The sequence below is a fragment of the Ambystoma mexicanum genome, chromosome 9, assembly GCF_040938575.1.
Source record: "Ambystoma mexicanum isolate Mex_15411 chromosome 9, UKY_AmexF1_1, whole genome shotgun sequence".
In the NCBI taxonomy this organism is placed as follows: Eukaryota; Metazoa; Chordata; class Amphibia; order Caudata; family Ambystomatidae; genus Ambystoma; species Ambystoma mexicanum.
Window position 1 is genome coordinate 338,302,500 of NC_090931.1, and position 26,218 is coordinate 338,328,717.

The 26,218-nt window shown below is 44.2% G+C and overlaps 1 protein-coding gene across 1 annotated transcript in view; it reads left to right on the plus strand.

Moving 5' to 3' along the window:
* The window catches only part of LOC138487325 (uncharacterized), a 2,513,852-nt gene that overhangs the window by 1,062,257 nt on the left and 1,425,377 nt on the right, over positions 1-26,218 (plus strand). The window contains exons 45-46 of the mRNA XM_069613924.1: positions 173-277; positions 8,879-8,977. Of these exons, the coding sequence (XP_069470025.1) occupies positions 173-277; positions 8,879-8,977 (204 nt within the window). The remainder of the gene's footprint in view (positions 1-172; positions 278-8,878; positions 8,978-26,218) is intronic.

Below are 26,218 nucleotides of genomic sequence, written 5' to 3' on the forward strand. Positions count from 1 at the left end.
GATGAGAGCAGTATGGAAATGACCAGCGATTTCCAAGACATATGCTTAGCAAGTCCTATCCCTATGTATGGACTTTTGCTGAATGGCAGTACAGGCGTTATTCTTGATATGGGTATTGGATATGCATAAAGTGAGCATACTTTTAAACCATGTGCTTTTGTCACCTTAACAGGCTTTTCAAGCGTTGCATTACTGGCCCGGAAACTTTCAGTCCTGCTTGATGTATCTTCGGAGTTATTTAAAACCTTCCCTGCGACATCCATGAGAAGTCAACATGGTAGGTGGTTGAATGTATCACATTGCTAACAGTGGTGCTTATTGTTTGTCTGGCTGACATTGCTGTTGCGGATGTGCCAATGTATCTCTTGCTAGGGGCAGATTTACAACAAATAAATGCAGGGGTCAAGTCCTAAAAATAAAAGTGGGGGGGACTCATGAACAAACGCAATGGGATGTGACGTGACCAGTAATAAGCATATGAAGGTGAAATATGCACATTTCATTAAATTAGCTTTGCATAACCACCTAACTTGCACAGGACGAATGGCATTTGCCATTGATAAAATCAACAGACACACAAAACCAAGAGAGGATATTTTCGTCTAATAGTGTTTTCGAACACGTTAAAAGGTGTGCATGTTTTAAACTCCAAGAACCAATACAAATGTTTTCCCTGGGACTTGCAGTACCGAAATGGGACATTTTACCTTTAGTTATTTGTTATTTTTCATCCCGTTATATAGTGCAGTGGTGAAGCATCCGGCCTGCAAACCTGACTGCAGGTTCAATCCCTGAGGTCGGCTTTAATTCTTAAATTCAAGGAAGACTTTCAGTGTTTCCCATTTTAGCCTGGGGAGTTCACCCTCTGAAAAAAGTGGGTGTACTCTGTCCCCCTGTGTGTACCCTCGACTTGAGCCCTGCCCCCTACCCTACCCCCACCCACATGCTCTACATCCTTTCTCTCTTTACCATAACCCAATGCCACCTCTCTCTCTCTATACCCCACAGTCACACTATCCCTACTTTCTCTAACCCCACCCACCCTACCGTCATTCTCTACCCCACCCACCCAATCTACTCCCTCTCTATCCTACCCACCATACCCCTCTCTCCCTGTCTACTCTACTTACCCTAACCCCTCTATCTACCCCACCTACCTGCTCTACCCCTTCTCTCTCGACCCCACTATCCACCCTACCCCTCTCTCTCTATGCACATCCACCCTACTACCTCTCTCTACCCCACCCCAATGCCCCGTGTCTCTCTCTAGTCGCACCCACAATACACCTCTCTCGTTAGCCCCACTCACACTAGCCCCGCTTTTTATCTGCACCCACCCACTCTACCCCTCACGCTTTACCCTCACCCACCCTACCCTCTCTCTTTAGCTCACCCGCCCTAGACCCTCTCTCTTTAACCCTCACCCACGCATATCCTACCCCCTCTATTCCCTCACCCACCCTTCCCCTCCACCCCCACTCACCTTATTCTCTCTCTATGCCATCCACCCTATTCCTTATGCTAGTCATGGAAAAACATGCAGTATTCAGAAATGCTACACGTTTTACAGCTCTCCCAAATTCTGAGTTTCAAAAATGAAAGTCTTACATTCTGCTTGCTTTTGTGTGGCGGTAATTTACACCTCAAAAAGGCATTACACCATGAGGTAATTACCATATGTGGTATATACAGTGATCCCAGTGGAGTCAGATGGGACTCCAAAATGGGTTATAAAGGAAGGGTCTGCGTGAATGTGAATCATGTGGCCTGCTCAGATACCGCCAAACTCTTAAGAAACCTTAGAGTCCAAAGTTAAATGGCCGGACTACTCACAATTTATAAAGTTTAAATTTTATTAGTATAAAACGTTTGTTGTTGGCCTATTTTTCTAATCAGCCTCTCAAGGGCTTCATTATATATGCTGCCAGCTATGTCTTTTTAGAAAGAAATGACTGAAATATGTGTTATTACTAGGGATTGTGTGGGCTACTACCTAAGGTACACATAAGGTGCATCTGTGTTTCCAGTGTTTTATGTAATTGGAAGCACTGAGACAGGTACCGTTGTAGCAAAACAACACATGGGAGGATTAAGTGTTGTAGAAATAAGGCTATATTTCACCACTCTCTTTTGTGATGTAGTTCAATGCACTTGATTACACCTAGAAAAGGGAATTGGGAACCCAGCACAGAAGGGAAAAACATTCTTAAAGAGCGCAGCATAACTTTCCTGGCTTGTATTTGTTTTTTTTTTGTTGATACAATCAGTCATAGCATCATTTACATTCGTGAAACATTTATGGAAACACCGTGCACTAAACCTACATGGGAATTTACCGACATTAAACGGATTGATTGTATTATAAAATGTGGCTTTTCTTTTACCTTTGTCTTCCAATTACAATCGCAATGAGCCAGGCGCAGTTCTTATAACGCCATTGGATTTTTACTTTTGACAGGAAAATATCTCCAAATCGCAGCCTCATTTCTAGGCTTTTCATAGTGAAGAAAAACAAACACAGAGCATTCTTGGAAAAACTCCCACTCCCCATTGCCAATTGGATGACGTTGCTTGTTTAGACGTTCGAATCCTCCCATGCCTTTCACGTATACTAACAGCGGGCCATCTTTGCAGCAAAGGCCGCTTTATGGGAAATTCTTGTCTGGGTCACATTATTCGCAAATAATGTGGAAAGGCTTGCAGTGCAAGAACTGAACTGCCTGTTCTTTTTGTCCATAAACCGTATATACATTTGCATTCCTCCGGGATAAGTGGAGGACCGTATTTGCCAGATTACAAGAGCGAAACTTCCTTCTTCGGGTACTGAGAAGGAAGATATTTAGACATTCTAGTTTACTGTTAGAACATCCTTTATATTCCTCACGGAGTTGATGTCATTCATATTTTTCATAATGAAACCTTAATGCATGCACACTTATGTATTTACACATGTCTATGCATCTTTAGAATTAAGCAAATTCTTGACTGGATTTCATAAGTTATTCATTGGGCCACACGCATACAGTCTACACGCCACTTTCGCAGCTCATCTAAAATGCGAGTGGACACACTCAAATATTAGCACCCTAGGTTTTCAATCCAAACACCGAGGGTGCTGACAGCAATGTATTTGGTTTGAAAGAACAGTACGTGCTCGCGGTGTCCTGTTCCTTCAAACCAAATACTTGCCTAGATGGCTGCCATGGAGATGGAAGGCGGGGCTCCATGCGGAGGCTCTCTTCCATTGCCACGACGGCTTGGGAAGCTGGAGTGGCAGTTACACCGCCGCCAGAGGAATCGCGTACGTGGGGTTGGGGAGGGAAGGGATCGGTGACCTGAGGGGAGAGGATAGTAAGGGATACATGGCAGGCAGATGTAAGCCCCCTTCAGGCAGCTTGTAACATGGGCTTGGATCGTGATATTTAGCCCACGAGCCAAACAACCTGATTGGCTGGCTCCCCCGCCCCGGGTGCTAACAGCACATTTTAGCCCCACTGATGCTCACTTAACAAGTTGAAAGATTGGGGTCTGTTCACAGCTTACCATTTTTTCCCATTCTCTCTTTGCCTCCAGCATCCAAGCCGACCCCTTGGCCCAATTCAAAACTATTTGCACTGGAACAAATCAGATGTCTTGTGCATCTCAGTTTGGCCCCCGTTACCTCATACTTTATTCGCAAAGTGTAAAACTGGAGAACATCTGGAGCTGCCTGGGGCATCGCTGAAGGATCCCTAAGCACATCTTTGTGAGTAGCATTTGCATGTGAGCATTACAAAGATGCTTCGGGCATCTCCAGATGTGTTCCGGTTTTAGGCTTTGTTGATAAGGCATAAAGTAGAAGGTGCAAATCTGAGATGCTCAGGGCATCTCATTTTCTTTTCTTTTTCTTTTCTGATTGTGTTTATAGCTAAAAAAACAAATCTTGGCTTTTTACACATTCATTAATTTTTTACACATTCAAAAAACAGAATTATCAAAATTGTAAACAATGTAAAGAAGAAAAAAAGAGAATAATAAACAGACCACACAGAGAATAAAACACATACAATCTTAAAATAGTAAAATTCCCAGAAAAAAAGGAGGAGGAGAATCAAAAAAAGAAAAATGGCAGAAAAGAATAGAACTAAAACCATGAAGTGGAAATTACTCAGTCAGAGATTAAACATTAACACAAGATACCAGCAAGTATGGAAGCAAGGAATAAACCAGATCATTTTTCATTCTATATTTTCTCTATTCAGTTATGCTACGACCAATGAGGTTTAGTTCATTCAAAACCTTCACCAGTCGAGAACAGTTCATTTCCCGAAGCCAATCTTTCCCAAAAAGGGAGTGTGTCTATAGACCCAACCTTGTGAACAAATTTTTGGAATCTCAGGTGCCTTAGCTCCAAAGTTCCTGGGCATATCGATAGCAGATGTAGATGGATTGCTTTAACTCCATTTGAAGGACATTAGTCGGGAAAGCTCTTATGTCTCTAATATGTTGAATTCCTAGTGTAGGCAAAATGTGTATACTGAATCTAAGGAAATCAGCCCTGGTTCTTGGATCCAGAGATTTCTTTGGGTAGGTGGGCAGGAAGGATCTAGGTTTATCATGTGGCGTGAATGAGGAAGATATTTTTGCTGATCTCATCTTATCTATCATCCTCATCCAATCCCTTCTCTTCACGCATTCTTTTGTCTTTAATGGATTTTGGATCAAGTTTTCTATCTGGCTATCCGATTAAATTAGTATCTCGTTACCTTTATCCCTTAGTTTGTTAAAGAATATTTTATCTCCCCACTGCAATTGTATAGCCACGTCTTCATACTGAGACGATGGGGGGGTCAAGGATTGATCTATATAACGAGATCTATTTACATTGAAACCAGGCCAGGAGTGAGGTAAGACCTAATTCATACCGTATACAGGCAATAGGGACACACTTAGGGAGACCTAGAGTTCTTTTCCAAATCTTCGCCTCTATGTTGTCCCAATCAATGTCAAAGCTTTGTGAGTTAGACTCTAAGCCAAAAAAGGAGAGTTGGGACTATTTTTCTAATATAGAATTGTATCAATAAAATAGAAAATTTGTCGAATTTTTTGCGAATTTTCAACATTTGTGAACCCAAATGAAGAGTTTTTAGATCTAATGCAGATAGAAGATCAAATTTAGTAGAGTAGGAAAGGCTCTGATCTGAGATCCCAGATAAGTAACCTCATTTACAATGGGAATGACTTGGTTGTCAATATGCCAAGTGAATGATTTCGACATCCTCTGTGGACGTTTGAAAATCACTATTCTAGATTTGTCCGGGTTTATTATCGAATCATTTTGTTTAGCATATTCCAACAAGGCTTTGAGGAGACGCTGTTAGCCAATTTGTGTGTCATCTAGAATAACAATGTCGTCGGCATATGCCAACCAGTGTATCCTTGTCTTATTGATTTTTGGACTAGCCAGAAGCAACTCCTGCAGCCATTGATGCAAGTCCGAAAGATACAGATTGAAGAGAAATGGTGCAACCAGGCACACTTGTCGGACTTCTCGCTCTATATCAATCGCTTGAGAAAGATCCCCCAATCCTGACATTCTTACACGTAAAGATGAGTTATGGTGCAGTTCTATTCAGATGGCTAACAAATGATCGGGCAAACCCCAACTCTTTAGTTTAGCCCACAGGCGATCTCTATTGATTGTATCGAAAGCCTGGGAAAGATCCACCCAGGCTCCGAAGAGAGGAATACCACCCTTTACAAAGGAACCTGAACTGACACAACCAAGGACAAGGCTGTTAAGCGAGGTGGACAGGTCTCTCCTGAATCCAGTCTGATATTTTGATATAATCCCCTTAGTTTTAGCCCATTTTCCAAATCTCTCAGGACTATGCCTGCAAAAAATGTTCCGTCAGCATCCAAAAGAGAAATTCGACAGTAATTGGACGCATCTAGTCAATCTCCTCTCTTATAAATATGGATGATTATCGAGATTCTCCAGATCTCCGGAAATTTTCTTGTGGCTATGATCTTAATCTCATTTTCTCCAGTGCAAATATTTGTTTATTGCGCCACTTGTTTCTAAATTGAATCACATTTAGGACCAGCTCTTTCTCCGAGATTGACTTTGGCCACAATTAATATTTATGAGACACGCAATTCAGTGTAATGCCGCCATTTCTCCATGTATTACATAGTAATTTACATGCTCATAGGTTCTCACCCATTTGCATGCTGCAGAGCTGGTACATTTCTGGCAACAATTGAAGCCTATGTATTTCTCCTCAAGCTAGGAACATTTCCTGAAATCACAAACGATAAATAGCACGAGGATTACTCAACACAGAATTCTGGTTCCATTTTGATGGGACAATGAATCAACCAAGTATTAGTATTATTTAATTATATATTTGTATATACCAACTCAGAAGCAACAGTGCACTGTACTGGTTATAGAGCATAACATTGGTAGCTAATTGAACAAGTCATCAAGTAAACATTACTAATATGTGTCACAGTAGAATATACAGATGTGGATGTGAACGATATTTCTGGAATCTAGCTTACACAGAGGTGTTATTGCAAGAGCCATTTCGCCAGTTCTTTCGTAAGCTGAAGGAGACTTGGATCCGTCTGGATTGCCACTGTGAAGGAGTTCCAGAGGACCAGAGTGTAGCATAAAAAGCACTGTTTCGTACTTTTCTCCTTGCACGCCAGTCTAGTTTCCAGTGTTGTGATGGCCTTACTTCGAGGTGACTGTGCCCCATGATATTTTTTGTTTGGCGGTCAGCTATGCCAGCGTACCAGAGATGGTTGCTCTGTAGGTGAGGCACACTTTTTAGTGCCGCAAAGGGCAGCCAGTGTAATTTGCTCAAGGTGGGGGTGATCTGATTACATTTCCTAGAGGAGGATAGCGCAGCGGCAACATGCTCGCCTTGGAAACAAGACGACACGAAGCAACACAGGTTCGATCCCCAGGTCCGCGATTAGAAACCTCTGGGTATTAAGTGTGTTATAAATAGACAACTAAGGCATATTCCTGTAACATCCCCTCCATGCCCCCGGGTTGTGTGAGCGCTTTAAAAATACAAATAAATAAAAAAATAAAAAATAGAGCCAGTGATGAGGCAAGCTATGGCATGGTGGGAAGCTTTAAGGGGGCCTCATGAGCAGCCAGGAGCCCTGAGCAGAGGGCAATACCAGTTCAAATGCAAGATCACTAGGGTGGTGGAATAGTGCATGATAGTTGACATTGTCGAATGCATCCGAGAAGTCTACAAGTCCCTAGCAGTGCTGCATTTTGGGTGGAACCCAGACTGGTGATCCTGGAGCAGAACGAGTTGCTCCATTTTTGTAAGTAGTTGGTTAGCAACTTCCTTTTTAATTACTTTGCCGATAAATGGAAGGCTTGTGATTGGCCATAGTTTGCAAGGTCTTCCAGGTCGAGGGTGAGTATTTTCAGGAGTGGCCATATAAGCCCTGTTTTTAGGATGCCTGGGAAGATACCCTCACTGAAGGAGGCATTGACGAGTCTAAAAAGAACACTATGGGAATATGAGCAGAATCAGTATGCATTTTAAGGATGATGGCCGGAAGGATGTCGTTGGTGTAAGAGGTTGGTTTTAGGATGTGAGCATGTATGAGAGGGAAGAGTAGTCGGTCAAGGGTGCCTGGCCCATGGGGGATGTAAGGAGGGTGGTTAGAGGTTTGGAGGCCTGGATGTGGAGCTTGATGGTATCAATCTTGTTGAGAAAGTGCATATTGATAGCTTCACACTTCTCTTGGGATTCTGGTGGCTCCAGAATTGGTGTAGGTTTTGAGTACTGTTTGATTTCTGTAAAAAAGGTCTTGGCTCCTGTTACAGGCTCCCATAATGGTGGTTTTGTCAGAAATAGCCTTAGCTTTGGTTATCAGAATCTGCCATTTGTAACATAAGGTCTTGAGTGCTTGACAGTCCTCTCCTTTGCGGGCCTTGCTCCAGCATTTCTAAAGGACCGTAATAGACCATTTGTTGATAGAGAGCACTTGAGTACACCAAGTGGCAGACATTTCGTTCTGCCGCAGCCCAATTCTTGGAGCCAACCAATGTGCGAAACCAGGCTTGCACACTTAATTTCAGAAGACTTCAGGCCTACTGATAATCTCAAATGCTAAGCTAGAGGCTTGTACATGTTTCCAAATGGCTGTATGTTGCCATTATTCCTCCTCTGCACAGTTTGAAGAAGACATGTGTGTTTTTCATCCCCTTACATCTTTATCTTTGAAGATAAAGCCCACCATGTGCTTAGTGCTCTTTCTTCAGAGAGCATTCTTCCAAATGCTTCTTTTCCGCAAGTCCACTGCAGTCCTCATATGAAACTTTAAGCTATTCGTGTAGGTCCAAGCTCCACAAGTGCGATTCGCTCAAAATACCTTGGGAAGTATTACCAGCAATCGGACAAGAATAGGTATTTAGCTCTTGTCCAAAAAAAATATTCTTTCAGTGAATTTCCGCACCAGGAAAGAGTCCTTTTTCCTGGTTCAAAAATATATTTCTTTATTGCTAATAGCACTTGCACCGGGTCAAGGTTTCTGTGATCCGGCCTCTGGTGTTTATTGATGATCTCTAAATTAAAATATATATGCTTCTTTTCCACATGCTGCACACTGTCCACATTTAAGCAGTACAATTGCATGTTTCTTTTCGCCAATTTATTTATCCAGCTGTAAGTTATTTTGGGAATTGTGTATCTAATTTTTTGGGACTAATTTCACTGTATAGCTTGGTAGCGAATGGACCTCTGTTGTTTTTTGCTTTTAAAAAACAAACAATAGAATGAGAGATGCATCAACATCCATTTTGTCAATGTAAAGGTTTGCATTTTCACACTCTCCATGTCTGGCTTTCTGACTCCTTCAGGTATCCGGCCAGGATGGTCCATCTCCAGCATCAAAAGTCTACTTTCTGAAGCCAGTAATCTTCTAAAATCCATCAAGCAAGAAGATGGGCTTGTTCAAGGTAGGCCTTGCGTATACAGGAGCAAATGGGGCTGCTCTTGTCAGTTTCTTTTCCCTATTTTTCATTTATTATTTTGTCAATCCTGTTTTTGCATTTGTTTAATTACCTAGGTACTATTTAACACATTTTTTAATCGAGAAATGATTGCAACTGATTGAACTACTCATTCGTGCATTTGCATCTACTTTCAATGGTAGGCGGAAACGAAGACAAACGCAAAGGTGGTAGTACAAATACAATGTCCAGTTCTCGGTACATTACGACTGGTATAAGTGTGAGAAAAGGGATAAGGCGGGAAGTGCTAGCAATCGTGGGAGGGCCTGCCTATTGATATACAAGAGTGAGAGCCACAAAGATTAAACGCAGAAACCAGACTCATAGCAAGATTGCTCCATGGGTGGTGCGCTGTGGCCAGGTCGTCTGACCCGTATGAAGAAGGCACTGCTATCCCCAGTGCACTTTGAAGGGTTTCAGCAAGATGCAGTGGGTAGTCCCTTGGTAGGATGGTAAGTGTAGAGTTTATGTTCATGCTTCAGAAGGACAGGGGGGTCAATGGACGAAGTTCATCATGGTCACAAGGAGGTTATGACATTGTCGGCCCTAAGGCAAGCTTGGAGGTGTTGAGGTCACTTCTGGCAAACCATAAGCGGACAGTGTGAGGCTGCTGGGGAGTGAAGTCTGAAGGTTTAGGAAGTCATGGGTGGGGGAATTACCTGTTTGAAGAGGTGAGTATTTGCAAGCTTTCTGAATTTCAGGTGTTTTTTCTCATTCGTCACTAAACACTATGTGAATGATGAGTAAAAAGCTTAATGGACCTGCCATCAGTGGTTTATTGATTTAAATGACGTCCTAGGAAGCACTACTAAGTAATTGTCAAGATCAAGTCAAGGACAAAGATTCCTTTCTTGGTTTTCTATGTCAATTTTGTGGCCTACATTTCAGAAGGGATATTGCATCCTGATGAAGACCCTATGAAGTAAAAGATTAAGGCCCTGATACATTCAATTATTTGTGTTTGTCAATTGATGGAATCGGTTCGTGGGAACTTTTTTGTACATTGTGGGGACGTCGCTCAGGCTCGGCACGTCACTGCGACTGGGCGAGCGCCATGCACGAGACACCTCGCAGAGCATGGGCATGGCCTGCGCATAAACTTGAGTAGGGGGCGGAACATGCAAAATGGGAAAGAACAAGGGAATATGTGGGCATTCTGAACGATGGCCCATGCGAGGCGATCGCACGCCAACAACTGCGCAGGTAAAATCATATTCATGGATCTGACTGCGCAACCTCACATTGGGGAAATGACAGTGCAAAGCACTCCATGTAAATGCCACCCGAAGGCAGGCATACAGACACTTGCGCATAGGAATCACATCGCTGAGGTAAGATCGCATGTTGGATTTAGGTGTGCGTGCATGCAGTCGGGTTCCAATCGGACTTGGGCTGCGCGTAAGCAGCGTAGTGGGGTGCAGGCATAGTTTACGGGGGTTTGCACGCAAGTGTACCAGGAGGTGACAACTTTTACGATACATGCTATGCATGTTAAGGGGGTGCTGGGAATAGTTGCGGGGGACCCCACACATCTCGCGGGGATTGCTGGCCTGGTTGTGGGGGTTTGCAGGCAGTTTTTACGATGTGCATTGCATCACACGCGAAGATTGCGAAAAAAGGTCTATTTCCATGGCTGGAAAGGCTCTGGGTGTGGGCATGTCGTGGGCGTTCTGGCCGCGTGGACAATTCCATGAATACGCGTAGCGCGCAGAGTCGTTCTTGTCACATTGGCTTTGCATGATCTCTGCACAGTTTTCCATGAATTGGGCCCTAAGGGGGTTAAAACATGCTTCTAGACTCAATTATGATGAATTCCTGGCTGACACATTTTGGTCTGTTTAAACTCATTATTGCAAAGTAATCTATTTTAGCTGTATAAAATGATTGTGATTCGATTATTTTGCTTTATTCTGTGCACGTAGATCATTATTGTATGTGCACTTAACTCTTTTTGAGAAATCTGATCTATCCCTCTGAATATGTATTGCTTTAATCATATATGCTTTTTGATAAAAAATGTAGATGTCTATAAGAATTGAGATATATTACTTTATAAATAATACAAAATGAAGCAAAATATAATTAATTGGCCGCACATAATTTTTTGATATGTCAATGTAAGAGCCATGCCAGGTATGCCAATAGCGTGCCAAGCCTCTGCAGAAGGATTTGACCAGTGACAATGACAAATACTGCTGAGTCGAACTGAAAAAGAGCAGCTGGACTCGCTTCATCTAGTGTTGTCAGTCAGTAACACGTGCATCATACAGAGCGGCAATGAACCCACGCTTTGTGAGGATCTGAATCCCGATTGATTTTGGTGCCACAGATTGTTGGTTTTATTGTATTCCTTAAGATTTTGTGCCAGTTTCATGTGTTTACATCAATGCATCTGATTTATTCATTTTTTTTAAACTGGGGCAAGCTCTCTAGTTTCCCGCTCCCTATGTATTAGACTCCAACAGTGAAGCTGTTGCGCCTTATGCGACGATGCACACTCTTAATTCCGCGGAAGTGGAAAACGGCCCTGCCATTGGATTCAATGTTCACAATCACAGCGGACATTGCATCTGCAAGTGCCGAAGCTTGCATGCAGAGGTAAGTGAGGTGTGTATGGGTGGGAGGGCGCACACAACATCATCTCTTTTTCAGCTATCCAGGCCTCTAGACTGCGACTAAAAAAGCAGGCAATGTACCTGCATTTTGAAAAAAGCAACTGCATTGCTCAGGGCGAGCACTTCCGGCACCTATATTCTTTGTTGTTTAGATTTAGTCCACATATTTGGAAATAACTTCTTAATGATGAAAAACGTGTGCACGTTACGGTTTGTTCGCGGTGACATTATGAATACACCTAGCAAAAGATGTCCGTTACGCACGGTTCACCTGTTCTAAAAGGCATCTAGCAAGGAGTACTGCAAAATGGCCTCCCTGCAAACATACTTATTTGCTATTTCTCTGAACGCAGATGCGCTCTTGAAGTATCAAGGAACGCAGTTTGCATGTGTGGAGTAAAACACATCTGGATAAGAAAGGACAGTCAAACATCTGAACCACACAAATGATGCAAAATGAGAAATACACACTGAAGTTTTTAAGTACTTCCCAGAAACTTATCACACATTCCTCAAGGAAAGGTGCCCATTATAAGAACTTCAGAGCCAACATGGCGACCCCGAGAGTGCTGTTTCATAGTTTCACTTTTATTTTAAATGCTGGAATCTCTAGCTTAAGTATGGACTCGTTCTATTTGATCTATGTCCCACCGCTGGACATTTTAGCACTAAGGAGAGAGTCTGACGATATTGCCATGAAATGTAAAACATGGATTTGTAGATGTTACCATGGCCTGAAAAGGGAGTCATCACAATTTCTTGAGGATGGGTAATGTACATTTTCTTCCTGACTTTGGCAGTCCAGGTGTTCAATGAAGCTGTGACATTAAGTAGGAACCCTACACAAATGTGCTACACATGAATAAGATCCTGATCATTGCTAACTTCTGCATCACTGTGAGGTGTAGCATAGGAAATGCTGTACTGAAATGTTGGAACTTGTTACATGATCATGGAAATAAAACGAATAAAAAATGTCACCATTGAAGTTTGTGGGGAAAAGTCTGATGCGTTCATTATTGAAGTCAGAGAAATAGGTTAAAATGAGAGGACATCCCGGTAAATATAAGCTTTAATAAAATAGCCCCTAGATTCAGAGATGAGGACGCCTTATATATATATTAAAGCAATATTTAAAAGAAATCAGACACTTGTATTTTGTGCTTCACAGGGGAGCAAAAATAATGTTGTCAGAGACCCCCCAAATGCCAGAACTTCTTATATCTTCTATTAGAAGCAACTACCCTATTCCCTTTTGAAAGAGCATCGTCTCCCACACCGACTTGAACCCATTGTCATTCGCCGTCCTGTTTGGCGTTTGTATCCGCGTTGGCGGTTACGCGCTGGAAGGGCGTTCGGAGGTTCCGCTACGTGATTTCTCTGTTACGCACCCTACGGTCTAGTGGTTTTCCAACATTGCGCCGCTGGTAGTATTTCTTTCCTCCTCTCCCAGCGATCGCCGCGTTGCAACCCCCTTTACTACCCTAGCTCGCTCCTTTGGGTTTACACGCTAGTTTTCCAATCTTGACCACCTCGGTCACTTATCTGTACTTTCGGTCCGCCTTCCCCGGACTACCTCTCTCTCTCTCTTCCTTCCCTCGCCTCGCCTCTTTTCTCAGCTCTACGGTGCGCTGTTCTCCACGCCCGCCTTTTCTGCCTTACCTTTCGGCTGCGCTGTCATTCAGCCGCCCTGGTTCCTGTTGCTCCGGAGTTGTTTTCTCTGTTGGTACCCTTTCCGGTGGCTCTCTTTCTCTCCGGATCCTTCTTGCTTTGGACGTCCGGCTTCGCCTGCTCCCATCAGCTACCTGCCTCAAGAACTCCACTACAGCTCCACTACAACTGCTTGCTCCAGATCCTCTCAAACCGCTGCACTCCTCGGAGGGGTTTTTTCTGCCTGAACAGGCTTTTTTCCCTTCGTACTGTCTGGTCTCGGGAAGGGGGCCCCAGGTTTGCGATACTTTAGCACTCACTGTGGCTTCCTCTCGAGACAGATACTTTCAACACAAAAAGGAGAAGGACTATCTCTCTCACAGGCAACTGCAACCAGAGGACTTTGAATCAGGTGAGGAGAGTGGGGAGGAACGGGAGTTAGCGGAATCGGCCAAACAGGACAGATTGCAACGCCAAGAGATGTCGGCAGAAGAGCAGATACAAGAATTATGGAAGGCCATTCAGGGAATGTCCCAAGAGTTACAAACTGTTAAGGCAGAGAATGTAGTCTTGAAACAGATGATTACTGCCCGCGAACCACAATCCCCAGAACTTCCTGTCATGGCTCTTTCGGCAGGGAAGTTCGATGGAACTCCTAAAAAGGTCAAAGAGTTTTTGGAGGCCTGCTTAGTATATTTTACTTTCAGACCCCGGCTGTTTGCCACCGACCAGACAAATATCGGGTTCATGATTTCGAACATGACCGGCAATGCCCTGGCATGGGTCACTCCGCTGGTTACCGGGGCTAATCCCATTTTACACGATTTTGCTGGTTTTCAGACCCTGTTGAAGCAAACCTTTGAGAGACCCGAACTGACTTACACCGCCTGCGAGGACCTGTTGGATATCCGACAAGGGTCATCGGATGTTCTATCGTACATATCAGAATTCAAGAGATTGGCTTCGGGTGCTGGGTGGTCTGAACAGGCACAATTTGCCATATTTCGGCGAGGCCTTAAGGAGGAAATTAAGGACGAACTCGCCAGAGCATCCAGGCCACCATCTTTTCCGGATCTGCTTTCCGCAGCCTTACAAATTGAATACAGACTGCAGGAACGAAGGTCAGAACGCCGAAAACAACGAACAACCGTTCATTTTTCTGATTCCACCGTCTCCTCCTCTCCTTCCCATACTTCAGACGAACCCATGCAGATTGGAGCTACTAGAGGACCACTTTCCACGGCTGAAAGAAGAAGAAGGAAGGAGAAAGGTCTATGCGCCTATTGTGGATCGGATCAACGTCTCCTCAAGGAATGTACTGAACTTCCTCAGAAACGTCAGGGAAACGGTTTCCCTCGGCGCCAGTAGGGACCTGGTTCCGAGGGGCTTCTGATTCATCCACCAGTCCCTATGTCTCTCTCTCTATTTCGGCTCCATACATTCCTGAGGATTCCAGGCTTATGGTTCTACCTGTTATCATAAAGGTCAACGGCAGAGCAGTCGAGTGTCTCGCACTCCTGGACTGCGGAGCCACCGGAAACTTTGTCGACATCATCTGGACCAAAAGGATGGGTCTCCGTACCTTGCCTCGCAAAGAAGATCAAAAGGTAGAAGGGGTCAACGGTTCTCCTCTCTCTTCAGGACCCATTACTCACACCACCGAGGACCTATCGGTTACCATATTTCAACATTCCGAGACAATCCGGTTCGACATCATTCGAGCTGCCCATTTTCCGGTTATTCTTGGCATCACATGGCTCAGAAAACATAACCCTCATGTCAATTGGGCGGACAATCAACTACAATTTTGTTCCTCCTACTGCAAGCTCAACTGTTTTTCTGACGACGGTATTCCTCAGATTGTTACAGGGTCTATCAAACAACTGGCTGGGGTTCATGCTATACCTCTGTACTGTTCCCCTTACTCGGAGGTGTTCGTCGAAAGAAAGCCAGCGACCTTACCTCCCCATAGGCCAGAAGATTGTAACATTGACTTAGAACCTAATGCTTTGGTTCCATTCTGTAGGATGTTCTCTTTAACTCAAGCGGAAAGAAAGGTTCTTAAAGATTATCTTGATGTCAATGTTCAGAATGGGCTCATTCAACCCTCCAAGTCTCCTGCCGGAGCTTCTTTGTTCTTTGTCAAGAAGAGGGACTCTACTGACTTGCGCCCATGTATCGATTACCGAGGCCTCAACAAGGTTACCATCCGGGATCGGTATCCTATGCTATTAATTCATGAGATCATTGAAGCTGTTCAAGGTGCACGTTGGTTCACCAAATTAGACCTCAGAAATGCCTACCATTTGTTACGCATCGCCAAAGGAGATGAATGGAAGACCGCTTTTCGCACTCCTTTCGGTTTATTTGAGTACCGAGTAATGCCCTTTGGTTTGGTGAATGCTCCTGCTGTATTTCAACGGTTTATGGATCGGATGTTTTCAGACTTATTGTCTGTCTCCATGATCATATACCTGGACGACATCCTGATATATTCCGGCACCCTAGAGGATCACAAAACCCATGTCCAAAAAGTTCTGGAAAGACATAAAGACAACCAACTTCTTGTCAAACCAGAGAAGTGTGTTTTTGCTGCTACTTCAGTGCCCTATCTAGGGTATCATCTTTCTGAAAGAGGTATCGCCATGGATCCCAGCAAAGTATCAGCTATTCTGGACTGGCCTTCTCCGACTTCGATCAAAGAGGTCCAAAGGTTTCTCGGGCTCTCTAATTTCTATCACTCATTTATCCCAAACTTCTCTGAAGCAGTTCTCCCTATTACTTCTTTACTCAAGAAGGCCAACAATCCCTTTAGCTGGACTTCCGAAGCAGAACAGAGTTTTCACAATCTCAAGAATCTCTTTTGTACTGCCCCCATTTTGCGCCATCCTGACCAGAATAGACAGTTCATCGTCGAAACTGACGCCTCGGCCATGGCCATTGGAGCTGTTCTGCTACAAGTGTTCGAGGAACGAGAGCACCCCATTTGCTACCTTTCCAAGACGTTGACTCCCAGCCAACTCAACTACTCCGTACTGGAAAAAGAATTGCTGGCTATAAAACAAGCATGTGAGACCTGGCGACATCTATTGATGGGAGCAAGGCAGACTGTTATCATCAGAACGGACCATAAGAATCTCAAGGTCCTTCAGAATATGGAGTGTGTCAGCTCCAGGCAGGCTCGCTGGGCATATTTCTTTGCCCAATATGATCTGCAAATTACCTACTTGCCTGGTACCAACAATACTCTTGCAGATGCACTCTCTCGGAAGGGTCCCAAATGTGAGGAGAAAAGACATACCCCAGAGCCGATGTTCCACAGGAATAGGATCTTAACAGTTGCTAAAACCTTTTTGGAAGAGGTTCGAGCTGGTGTTGCTTCGGAAGGTACTGTTCCGCTACTCAGAGGAGAGACTTCCTACACCAACAAGGAGGGTTTGTTATACCTCAATCATCGTTTATACATACCTTCCGGTCCACTACGTCTGAAGATCATAAAGTGGTGTCATGATTCACTCACTGCAGGTCATCGTGGGAAGCTAAATACCACAGAATCTATCACTCGTTCTTTTTTTTGGCCGGAACTCAAAAAGGATGTGGAGGACTACATACTCAGTTGCCCGGTTTGTGCCATGACTAAGTCCATTACCGGCAAACCCTTGGGTCTTCTCACCCAACCTGAGGTACCCTCTCGCCCCTGGGGTTTGCTTTCTACGGATTTCATTGTAGAACTTCCTGTTTCCAACTCCTGCTCATGTATTATGGTTACTGTTGACACCTTGACCAAACTGGCTCATTTTTCCCCATTGCCTGGTCTTCCTACTGCTTCCGAGATGGCTGAGGTTTTCGCCCAGGATATCTTCTGTCTTCATGGTCTCCCTGACAAGATCATCTCGGATCGTGGCAGCCAATTCGTTTCGAAGTTTTGGAAGGCTCTTTGTTCTCGCCTTGGTATGGAACGTGCTCTGTCGTCTGGCTTCCACCCTCAGACCAACGGTCAAACTGAGCGCCTTAACGCCACATTGGAACAGTACCTTAGATGCTACAGCAATCGTCTTCAGGACAATTGGGTTTCTTTGCTTCCTACGGCAGAGTTTACTTATAATAACTCATTTCATACAGCCATTGGACTCTCTCCTTTCTTTTGCACCTATGGGGTACACCCAAGATCTCTTCTTCCCTACATTCCGTCGCCCACCAATTCCCCGACGGCTGAAGAGGTACTGCAGTCTATTTCTGATGCACACGTCACTGCCAGAAGGTGTTTGGAGAAGAGTTGTCAATACAACAAAACCCAAGCGGACAAACATCGTAGGCCTTGCCCTGAATGGAAGGAAGGGGACAAGGTCTGGCTGTCCACCAGGTTCTTGCCGCGATGGGTTCACCCTTCTAAACTCTCTCCTCGCTTTTTGGGTCCTTTTCCCATTCTTTCCAAAATAAATCCTGTTACCTTTCGACTTAGGGCCTCATTACGACCCAGGCGGTAAGGGGTTTACGGCGCCGTAAACAGCGCCGACCCTTACCGCCTGAGTACGAGGTCCCTTAGCGCCATGGCGAATTTAACACCTGCTTTTAGCAGGTGTTAAAAACCATGGCGCTAAGGGACCATGGAGTTAATTACGCCACCGTAATTTACGGTGGCGTAATTAACGCCTTCCCCACTCCCATTATGCCCTATGGGGCAAAAATGGGAATGGGGAAGGGTAAATGGGGATTGGGGACTTACCGCCCCGCCAAGGTCGGAATGGTGCGGTAAGTCCGCCAACCACCATGGCGTAAATGTAGTTTACGCCATGGTGGTAAAGTCACGGCCCAGGCGGTAACTTACCGCCTGGGTCGTAATGAGGCCCTTAAACTACCTCCTTACCTCCGCCGCATTCATCCTGTCTTCCATGCCTCTCTTCTCAAACCTTTCATTCTGGACGTCCACCAGAGAGCTGTTCCCGACCAGCCTTTTCCTCAGGTGGATTCCTCTAGGGAATATGAGGTCTCTACTTTACGTGACTCCCGCCACTACCGTGGTAGGTTGGAGTATTTGGTGTCCTGGAAGGGTTACCCTAGGTCAGAGGACTCGTGGGAACCGGCTTCCAACATTCATGCCCCTCGGTTGTTGGCTCAGTTTCATGCCCGCTTCCCCTTTAAGCCGGGGGTCCTACGCTCTAGGAGGGGGCATACTGTCATTCGCCGTCCTGTTTGGCGTTTGTATCCGCGTTGGCGGTTACGCGTTGGAAGGGCGTGCGGAGGTTCCGCTACGTGATTTCTCTGTTACGCACCCTACGGTCTAGTGGTTTTCCAACATGGCGCCGCTGGTAGTATTTCTTTCCTCCTCTCCCAGCGATCGCCGCGTTGCAACCCCCTTTACTGCGCTAGCTCGCTCCTTTGGGTTTACACGCTAGTTTTCCAATCTTGACCACCTCGGTCACTTATCTGCACTTTCGGTCCGCCTTCCCCAGACTACCTCCCTCTCTCTCTTCCTTCCCTCGCCTCGCCTCTTTTCTCAGCTCTACGGTGCGCTGTTCTCCACGCCCGCCTTTTCTGCCTTAACTTTCGGCTGCGCTGTCATTCAGCCGCCCTGGTTCCTGTTGCTCCGGAGTTGTTTTCTCTGTTGGTACCCTTTCCGGTGGCTCTCTTTCTCTCCGGATCCTTCTTGCTTTGGACGTCCGGCTTCGCCTGCTCCCATCAGCTACCTGCCTCAAGAACTCCACTACAGCTCCACTACAACTGCTTGCTCCAGATCCTCTCAAACCGCTGCACTCCTCGGAGGGTTTTTTTCTGCCTGAACAGGCTTTTTTCCCTTCGTACTGTCTGGTCTCGGGAAGGGGGCCCCAGGTTTGCTATACTTTAGCACTCACTGTGGCTTCCTCTCGAGACAGATACTTTCAACACAAAAAGGAGAAGGACTATCTCTCTTACAGGCAACTGCAACCAGAGGACTTTGAATCAGGTGAGGAGAGTGGGGAGGAACGGGAGTTAGCGGAATCGGCCAAACAGGACACCCATTTAGGGTGACCAGCCACACAGTTCGACTGAAATTTAAACTGTCTGTGAAGTACATGTTCAGAAAACGTCTTTATAGGTTTAAATGTGAACATGTCACATCAGCTTGTGGAAGTATTGTTGTTCTCTCTGAAATGGCTTGCTTTTGTTGTGGGCATGTATTCAACCCGTGCTTCTAGACTTTCAACCATATGGGAGCCAAGTCACCTCTCACCTGAAGCATCCCAAAACACTCAACTCTCTGGGACCAAACCTGAAATGTGTTCGATGCCCTCGTCATTCCTACCTCCAGTCCAATCTGTCGCTGATCATCTCAGCTGTGTGCTTTTCCTCCTTTGGAAGAGAAGAGCAGTCTGATATACACCTGCCTTTACAGGTTCTTCAGTCAGGAACATCTAAGGTGGCTGCGTGAACAGTCATTGGAACTGTGGTTCCAGTCAGGATTGATAATGTAATACACCTCTTGAAACAAAAGTCTCACTCTGTTGTATGCAGGAAGCCTTCTGGCCAAGCCAATAACATCTTCCAAATGCAGTGTGCATTTTTCCATTCCAGGAGTTCTCTGTGGCACCCCCCACCACATATGTCACATGGGCATGGGTCTGGGTGCTGGGGCAAGGCCTTACAGTGCCCATCAAGATCTGTGTGGCGCTTGGGTCAGGAGGTTGATTCTGGCAGACCTGAGGTGTTGGGGCCATTTTTGTGGTTCCATTCGAGAATTCATTCCAAAAGAGCACTTTGCACCTTCCCAAATATCTCCTGTGTTTTATTGCTAGTCCAGGATGACTCTGTTGCCTTGCAGTTGCTTGCAACCCTATTTCTGGAATTATTTCAGCCAGAAATCTACATCATCTGCCACCATTTTACTGTCATTGGCTGCCATCACCATTTAAGCGATATGTGATGAGATGGAGGACTCTTGTATCACTTCTGTTCTCCAGTGTTTCCGCTGCATTGTTTCAGTCAAAACAGGTTATAAAGTTGATTCAACTGACCATAGAACTTTGTTCTAGATGATTAAATAATTGTCCTTGAAAAAGCTCCAGAACAGCAGTGAAGCGCATGTGCTGTTGTAATTTTTTTTGTTTTTACCTAAGACATGTTGGGGAACCTTGAATATCAATGGATTTAATGTAAGCTCTCAATACTGGAAAAATAAATTGTCACGGTTTTATAACACAGCACACTCCTGTAAAAGCAAAAGGAAATATAGAGGCTGAGTACCCCAAAAGGAAACACACCAAACACGGCTTATAAAGATTCACAGATCTTTATTCTATAACTGTACAGTTTACAAAGAAACAAAGTATCAGATAGCTATGTGGCCCTCAGTACATGACAGCGAATACCAGCCCTTTCGGTGTGAGAAGTGAGAGGTACTGGACGTCTAAACATTTACACTTTTTATACAGTTTTGATCATAAAGTCTAGCCCCCCTACAGGTTGATAATTCTCGGTCTCGGGTTTGTGCCGAGTTCACTTCTAGTTTGTCCAACTATATGCATGTGGATTATATTCAGTTTGTACATCAACAAGTCACAATGGCAACAGTGTATCTTCGAATTTAACATTAAGCCTCAACAAACGTCCTATGCAATGTAGTTCAGCAAGTGTCCACGTTCAGTATTTAGACAGCATTTTATTTGATGTATGTCCGCGGATCGGATTTGTTGGCGCAGGTAATCCTCTGTCTACAAGTCAGACATGGGACAAGGTCTCTTTACTCGACCCAAACATTCGGCCAACGGACAGTTTAGATATTAACTTGTGTAAAAGATCAGGACTGCTAAGTTACAAGCGGGAAACACTGTCCACCATTTTAGAACACAGAACTACTTTGGAATGGAAATCAAAATGGCGGACAGACCTAAAATAGTGGCTAAGTCGATCTAAGATTGGAACTTTGCAATGCAGATTTCTTCACAGAGCAACTGGGCTTAGGCCAATATATACAATAAAGGAGGCACAATATGATATCCTGTTTGACACTCCAGCCAGGGACTCCTTCCCCTGACAATGAATGTGGCGCACAATAAAAACACTTTTTATCTTTAATAAACCACAAGTTCTTTTATTTCAGAAGGCCCACAACCCGTCTCGCACCCAACCTTCACAAACTCTCTGTGTCACAATGGACTAGGAACCAGACCGGTTTGTATCAATCACATATTTATTAATGTATGATTTAATGAAAAGGGAAAAAATATTCAAAATACAACAGCCAGTAATATGTGGCAACACAAATGCAATGCTTCCTACAGAACAATTGGTTCAGAAATGCTAACACAGTTCACACAGATCTTTAATCACAAAACAGGAAAACTGTTTTAAAGCAAGTGATAGCACCAAGGTTAAGAACTCACCCTGCAACACTCACCCCCAAACATCAGCTAACTTAATTCCCTTTGAATGGAAGGCAGTGGCAAGGAGGAAGGATAGAGGGAGAAAAGTCGGAATACAAATAAAGCTCATCACTCCAAGATGGGAAGCCAGAAAAGAAAGTGAAAACCCATTTTTGGAGCACGACGGTAGAATCAGACTTACTACTCGCACGGCTACTCACAACTGCTATGGGGCAGCTAGAAAGGAAATTTGTGATGCTGCACTTGAGCAGATTGGGAAGCTTAGAGACTACTAATCAGCACACCGGGGCAATGTGGAAACAAGGTAGGAAATCGCTTTTGGGGAGAAAGCAAATGCAAAAGGAAAATACAGACGGTAAATGCAAATTTGTTTTACATGGAATTGGCAATGACAGGTAGCTAAGGAAAGGGGCTTAACTTTCAAAATCGGAAATCGGTTTTTAAGGACAAGGACAGAGGTTCATAACAGATAGGTTTATAGACAAACGTGGTTACTCTCAATGGGGCTATGTTTTTTTTTATGGAAAGATGCAAGTTAGAAGTTTGTGGGGTAATGCACACAATACACAGGCAAATTCGATTTTCAGTTACACAGAGTCTAAGGGCCTCATCACGAGTTGGGCGTTAACGCCGGCGCTAATAGCCCTACCGCCAAACCCCCAGCGCTATTAGCGCCGGATCATGGGTTTGGTGGAAGGGTTATTGCCCATTCCCCATTGGGCCCATTTGGGAATTCCTCATTCCCCATTGGGCCCAACGGGGAAAATTTGCACTATTACCGCTGGCGGATTTCCCGCCGGTGGTAATAGTGCCGAAAATCGTCAATTTTGCTGCAGATTTCCGCCCAGCTCAAAGCTGAGGCCCTAAGTCTGTTGAGGCTATACTTTAAGGACTATAATTCATTAAAACACTTGACAAGATTGTTGATTTCGAATGGCAACAATATTGAACATGAATTTGAATGAGGGAATTCATTGATTTATTTCAAAATGATACCAAGGACTTATACAGACAACTTGAAAGTTGTATCAAAGGAATACACTAACATACACAGGTGAATACAGATTCTACTAAGGGAAGGTGAATGAATTATACTGGCAATTTGAAACTTTCAATGGGATTTTCAATGGGATGCAATGTTCCAATAGGAGAGGCTTATGCAATTTGGAGTTGGGTTTATTTGCTACTTACAGAGAAAGCCTTGTTTTGGGATTCTGGGCAGCCAACTGGATCTCAAGACTCGCTGCACAGCTATGCAAGGGGTCTGGTCTCTGCAATCTGCCTGGATATTATTCTAGTCAGCCAGCTGGATCCCAGGGCTCTCCGGATAGCTAGGCAAGGGGTCTGGTCTCTGCACTCTCTTGGATGGGATCAGCTGCCTCCGCCTGTCTCCCCGGATTCTTGTGTATGTGTCCCTCTCTCTAGTACAGTCCCCCCTTATATAGCCCACATGACATCATTCATTTTACAATCTAGGGGAGTACACTAGAATTACTTCTACTGCCGGATGGGACAGTTTCCCATTCCTATCTCCACCCCCTGGCATGATTGGTTCAAGGGGGGAGAGCACAATCTGTCTGTTTGGCATTTTCTTACAGTTATTTGTTCGTTTGGCCAACTATTTAGCAAAACTGAATTATGTATCATAACTTCAAACTTATATTAGACACCGTCATAAGAAATAGATAGGCGGTTTCAGGAGGTCCTACGGAATTAGGAAAGCTGATTGCCAACTCTGTGCGAGGTAGCATGTCCCCTTGGCACCATTTTGTCTTTTTCATTAAATGCATAACAGTGATAACTCTGCAAATGATTAAACTTGTTCATAATGTCCATATCCATATTTCCACAAACTTTTATATTTGTCCCATTATAATCAGCCAGCAATGAGTCTTTACTGGCCATTTCAGTCCACAAAGTCCTAGGAACATGCACATAGTCTCTTCAGAACCCCCTGGAAATCACATTGAAAAATAAAATAAAAGAACATCATTTCTTATTCTGAGTGCTGGGAGAAATTGCCTAAAAGGAATCAATCCTTTAATGTCAATTTGGAGGATCTGTCTCATATGGGAGGGCTGTGCTTCATCCCCCAGAGCCAAATGTCTCCCCCTGGGTCAGCTTGCAACAAAATACTTTTATTGCACCCTTTGAGGTTTGTCAGTTTGTCCCTGGGAGTGGGTGCTGGGGGTCTCACACTTCTTGGTCAAGCACTAGCCACACTTGCTTTCTTTGTACTGCCTGCTAGTTCTGCCTTCTAGTCTTGCAGAGGTGCATCATGCCCTCAGCCAGAGCAAATGTCATTGCAGAATGGTTCAATTATTGGTGCCACTTCCAATGAGAGGCAAGGCTGTCAATTGACTCCTGTGCCTGAGCCCACAAACTGGTTGTGATGGAAGTCTTGCGGGGAGAACATAATGTACATGGCTTTATTCAACACCCCACCCACCGCATATTTCACTGGCATTTCATTTTCTATCCAAGCAAAGTTCTGTTTCACAATGGTTTTTAAAAGTCATTTTTCTGTATTTCGAACACTTGTGCAAGGTGTTTTTCATCCAACGTTTGAATTGCGGCTCTGTAGGTCATGGGATTCTTTTGATTTGTTCTTTTGAATGTGTTTGCATTTGCTGCTGGTGTATTGACATGTAGGGGTACTGCACAGGGTTCTTTGATTTGACACGAAATTAAAAGGAAAACCAATCATTTTTTTTCATTTGCAGTGTTTTGAGCACTGTAGTTCACATGAAAGGGAAAACAAAAGCTGTGTTGGGTTGCAATGATGTCATCCTTGCCCCTCATGTGAATTAACAGTAAAACAAGGCCGTTTTGGATGTAGTGCATACTTTTTGTTATTCAGATGCACAAAAAGCAACCGCAGAGCCGTTCTGAATGCAGGGCATAACTTCTTATTATTCAGTTGAAGAAAAACAAATGCAGAGCCGTTCTGAATGCAGTGCATAACTTCTTGTGATTCAGATGCAAGAAAGCAAACGCAGAGCTGCTCTTGGTGAAATGTTGAAATGCATGCCAAACATGTACCAGGGAAAACAAAGCACAGCTGTTATTGGTGGCATTGTTTAATGTAGTTTATCAGGTGACAGGGATTTCTGTTAGGGCCTGTAAATGCACTGCACAAAGTAAAATCTGTGATTGAAACTTGATCTGACATAGCATTCATTATATTTATGCATTTTCAATGATGGCTATAGGAGGTAGCTAAGCAGCAATACTTGTCTGTGGTAACATTTGATTGTGAATGGTGTCAAATATATCACCAAATATAATGTGGCCTAACCTTGGAGATCTCACTATTTGAAAGGCTTTGTTGCCCTAGAATGTGATGATTTGCCCAAATTGAGGGGTCCGCTTCTAGTTGCGGGGTGAATTTAATGCTTTGGGATATACAATACCTGAAAGAAAATCTTTAGGTGTTTTGGGTTTTTCCATTTCTCCTTCTGGATATGCTCCCTCTGAAGGGGGGTTCATCAGACGAGAGGCCTCTTTCTTGCCCAGCGACAGCTTCATAGTACAAGGCTACGGCCAGAATTTGGTGTCCAGCCATGTTAACCATTAAGAATAATGTGGGGTCTGCCCTGATTTCAGATACACATCTCCAGCATTGTATTTATCTTTTTAATGGGATTTGGGGAGCAGCACTGAGAGTAGGTTTTTTAGATAGTATATCTGAGGAGTGAAGACCATTTTAAAAGCCTCCAATGTTGCCCAACATCAAAGGTATAGTGGTGATCACTTTTGCACGTTCTTAACAAGGTTGGCAAAAATATTTGAACTTTGAAGCTTGACGGTGTTGATTATGTTGCTTGTGGAATCTATCCATAGATCAGTGGTCTTCAAACTGTGGGATGGTCCCCCGGCGGGTGCCAAGTGGATGTCCAGGGGAGCATGATGATCTGTAAAAGCGAGTACTATGTCTGAATTTCATGGAAATATAAGCAGTTCACAAATGGGGCGGGACAACAATATTTTTTCTAGAAGGGGGTAGCTCAGCTAGTGAGCTTTGCTGATCCTTGCCCTAGATATTTGATTGCATTTGTACACCGTTCACTCACCCTTTTTCCCAGGTTGTCCGGGAGAAATCTTTATTGTGTACCTTTTATTTTGTACGGTTTAAGGGAATATCATGAAAACCTTGGGAATTAGGCAATTACCGCTGATATGTGATAAATGGAGCAGTTAGGGATTCCCACATAAAGTAGCATATTATCAGCATATGTCAAGTATTTGACACATGGCTACAAGCAGTTATTGACTGGTTTCGTCGACTTAACCAAGAAAGTCCCCTGCTACAACGTTAAACTTGTTTTTAGGCCTCGTTAGAGAGCAGTAAATTTTCAGTGACTGTCATTTCTAAACTAACAAGGAGATTGGGACTGTGTAGAATATTATCTTTAGGACTAGCAACAGGATTGGCACTCACTATGTCCTTCCCAGTGGCCAAGGCAGCACCAGGTATACAGAGCCATGTGCGTACTTTGGCAACTGCATAGATCTCACACATGTGCAAGGCGACACATACACACGGCACATATGATCACAAA